This window comes from Phaseolus vulgaris, unplaced genomic scaffold (genome assembly GCF_000499845.2).
Source record: "Phaseolus vulgaris cultivar G19833 unplaced genomic scaffold, P. vulgaris v2.0 scaffold_1118, whole genome shotgun sequence".
In the NCBI taxonomy this organism is placed as follows: Eukaryota; Viridiplantae; Streptophyta; class Magnoliopsida; order Fabales; family Fabaceae; genus Phaseolus; species Phaseolus vulgaris.
Window position 1 is genome coordinate 1 of NW_027174422.1, and position 2,524 is coordinate 2,524.

General features: G+C 35.4%; 1 protein-coding gene across 2 annotated transcripts; it reads right to left on the bottom strand.

The window, feature by feature from the left end:
- Positions 1–6: 6 nt before the first annotated feature.
- LOC137817753 (uncharacterized) lies at positions 7–2,524 on the bottom strand. 2 transcript variants are annotated; one of them, XM_068620989.1, is made up of 5 exons: positions 2,147–2,524; positions 1,100–1,270; positions 841–996; positions 634–740; positions 7–259 (listed from the first exon to the last, which is right to left on the bottom strand). In XM_068620989.1, the coding sequence occupies exons 1-5, from the start codon at positions 2,276–2,278 to the stop codon at positions 124–126; spliced, it is 702 nt and encodes a 233-aa protein (XP_068477090.1). In that variant the 5' UTR covers positions 2,279–2,524; the 3' UTR covers positions 7–123. The 2 variants fall into 2 exon arrangements, with proteins under 2 accessions (XP_068477090.1, XP_068477091.1); XM_068620990.1 differs by lacking the exon at positions 634–740 and having other exon boundaries at positions 2,147–2,431.

Below are 2,524 nucleotides of genomic sequence, written 5' to 3' on the forward strand. Positions count from 1 at the left end.
CGTCTCACGTGGTGAGCGAGATCCCTTTGATCATAATCACATAGATCCATCCTCGCATCGCCCCAAAGGTGATAAAAGTTATAAAAAGAAATTATCTGAGTACAAACTACAAAAAAATACGGCCTATGCAACTAAAATGATAGTTATCCACAAGTGTGGGAAGAGCACCTTGCATTCTCTTTGCCATGACCCTGCATCTCCAGGTGGGGCCAGACCAACATAAGCTCCATTTGCTGATATTAAGTCTGTGCAGATGTACCTACAATTAGAATAGTTTAATAAAATTTGCCAATGCAAGATTTAAACAACCATAATCTTGCTGCTGCTAAGCAGCAGTTGATAAATTATTCAACTTATTTGTTTTAAATTTCTCACCAGAAAATAAAGTGACAACCTTATTTTTTTCATATTACAGAAATAACTAAAAGCTTTTAATAAAACAAGTTGTAGCTTGTATGTAACCCCCACACCTAGCATTGGCCCGAAACAAAATCGCAGAGTGCATTTTAATTAGGAAAAAAAATTGGAATAGAATTAGGAAAGTTTGGTTGTACTCCAAACACCGTGAGATACAAATTGCAAAATAGAATATATAACCCTCAAGAATAAACTGGGAATATCTTGCATGCTTACTTGTCTAAGACAAGTAATCTGCCACTGATGTTGCCCCGTTGATCCGATTTTAAAAAATCCTCTGAAGCTGGGAAATAATATGGCCAACTTTGAACTTCATTCATCATCTGATTATCAATTCAAATTAGCCTTTATCTGATAATTACTAGATCCAACTGTATACACCAAATTCCTCCTAACAAAAGCACAAGAGAAACATGCACAAACCTGTATTTTTGCATCCTCCCATAACCAAAGTGGGTCATCACTGACTGCTGCAGAATTGAGATAAATATATACAGGACCGAAAACCTTCTTCCATGATTCACCACCTCTAATTTTAGGCACCAAATCTTGTCCCGCATAGTGACTACTAAGAAACATCTGATGATGCCAATTTAATAAACATGCCAACAAGGGTTAACATAGTATGATAGCCTTGTAGGAAATTCTTATCTTGGTCTAAAATCTAAATTCATTCACTTACTGCAAGTGTGGTGGGGCCTACGTGTGAGGTCAAATTCTGTTTAAGGGGTCCACCGGAACGAAACTCATCACTAGGTGTGATCTGCCAGAATCCAACTGGTGGATTGAAAGATATCCACCCATGGACTCGATTATCCATGTTTGCACATGAATACTGATACTTGTCATCCACCTGTGAATTAGTTTCAATTCAAATAAAAACCCAATGAAAGAGTTCATACACAATCCATGCAAAGGAAATCATCCTACCCCATTTTTAACAAGCCACATGAATTAGTGGACAGTCAACTTGCCAGATCAAACATCTACATCTACTCCTTGTGTGTTTGGACTTTGATTAATTTTTTCAGATAGAAAGTAGTTTAGATCAGTTGAAAGAAATTATTTTGTAATATGGAAATGTCTTCCCAAAAGTAATTCTATAAGAATGTATTTTTGTTCTGGAAAGTGGAGACAAAATTGCTTTATGGCGTCAGATTACTAAAATGATATACAAAATTTAAAGGGTGTAATTTAGCTCCTTCCCCATCCTCCCCAATGATTAGTTTCAGCTGCATTTTGCCACTATGGTTTCATGATATTAAAACTTTAACTGATGCCAGTTACAAAAAAGCAGTTGAAGATTCCTTTATTCTTCTAGAAACAATGTTCTCCTTGTCATTTAGGAATAGATGTCTTATATGTAATCCTTTTAGTTTAATGGAATATAGCAAGAATAAGTTTATCATAGTTGACAGCCATAAAAGAGACAAGTGTTCTAAGTAGATAACAAATATGTTAATGAAAGTATTAAGGGGCAAAGTGGCAAAGTTTAAACCACATGGTGGCAAAGTAATATTCCCCAAACCACATGGGGGAAATTAAATTTAACCATAATGTAAAATAATATATAATCACGCAAGTGGGACACATCGTAAACTTTTGTACCAACGAATTCAGTGTGGGAACTAACATTCAAGCCATCTGAAGAAGCAAAAACTACTAGGTAAAATACAATTGGAAGCTTCAAAAAATAAAAAACAATGTCAGGAAACATTTGCACGGATACCTCTCCTTGCAATTGTGGGTCTTTGGGGTTGGTTAGTAGGACAGCTTCTGCATAGCCCAAGGTTTGGCATCTTCCTGGTAACCGATCTTCTGGATAAGGAAGAATCCTTCGTCTATTGTCTGCCATAGCCATGTATTGAAACCTACATACTTCATTGTTAAAGTGGATGAAAATCCAAAAATAAATAACAGTTCCTATTTATCTACCAAGACCATCTCAACTGATATGGCTATATTAGTGAAAGAAACTGATATTTGGGATGACAAAATTATATGCAAATCCTATAAAATTATTCAGTAACTATCCTTTTCACCAGAAAATGTTCTACAAATTTTGTGTTAGATATGCAAATACAATAAACAAGTACAAAAGAATGAG

What these genes read in the sequence shown, in the direction of transcription:
- LOC137817753 (XM_068620989.1), bottom strand. Translation starts at nt 2,278, where the DNA reads ATGGCTATGGCAGACAATAGACGAAGGATTCTTCCTTATCCAGAAGAT. An exon ending in ACCCACAATTGCAAGGAGAG is followed by an intron (nt 1,271 to 2,146) that starts GTATCCGTGCAA and finishes ACTAATTCACAG; the next exon opens with GTGGATGACAAGTATCAGTA. An exon ending in AGATTACTTGTCTTAGACAA is followed by an intron (nt 260 to 633) that starts GTAAGCATGCAA and finishes TTCTAATTGTAG; the next exon opens with GTACATCTGCACAGACTTAA.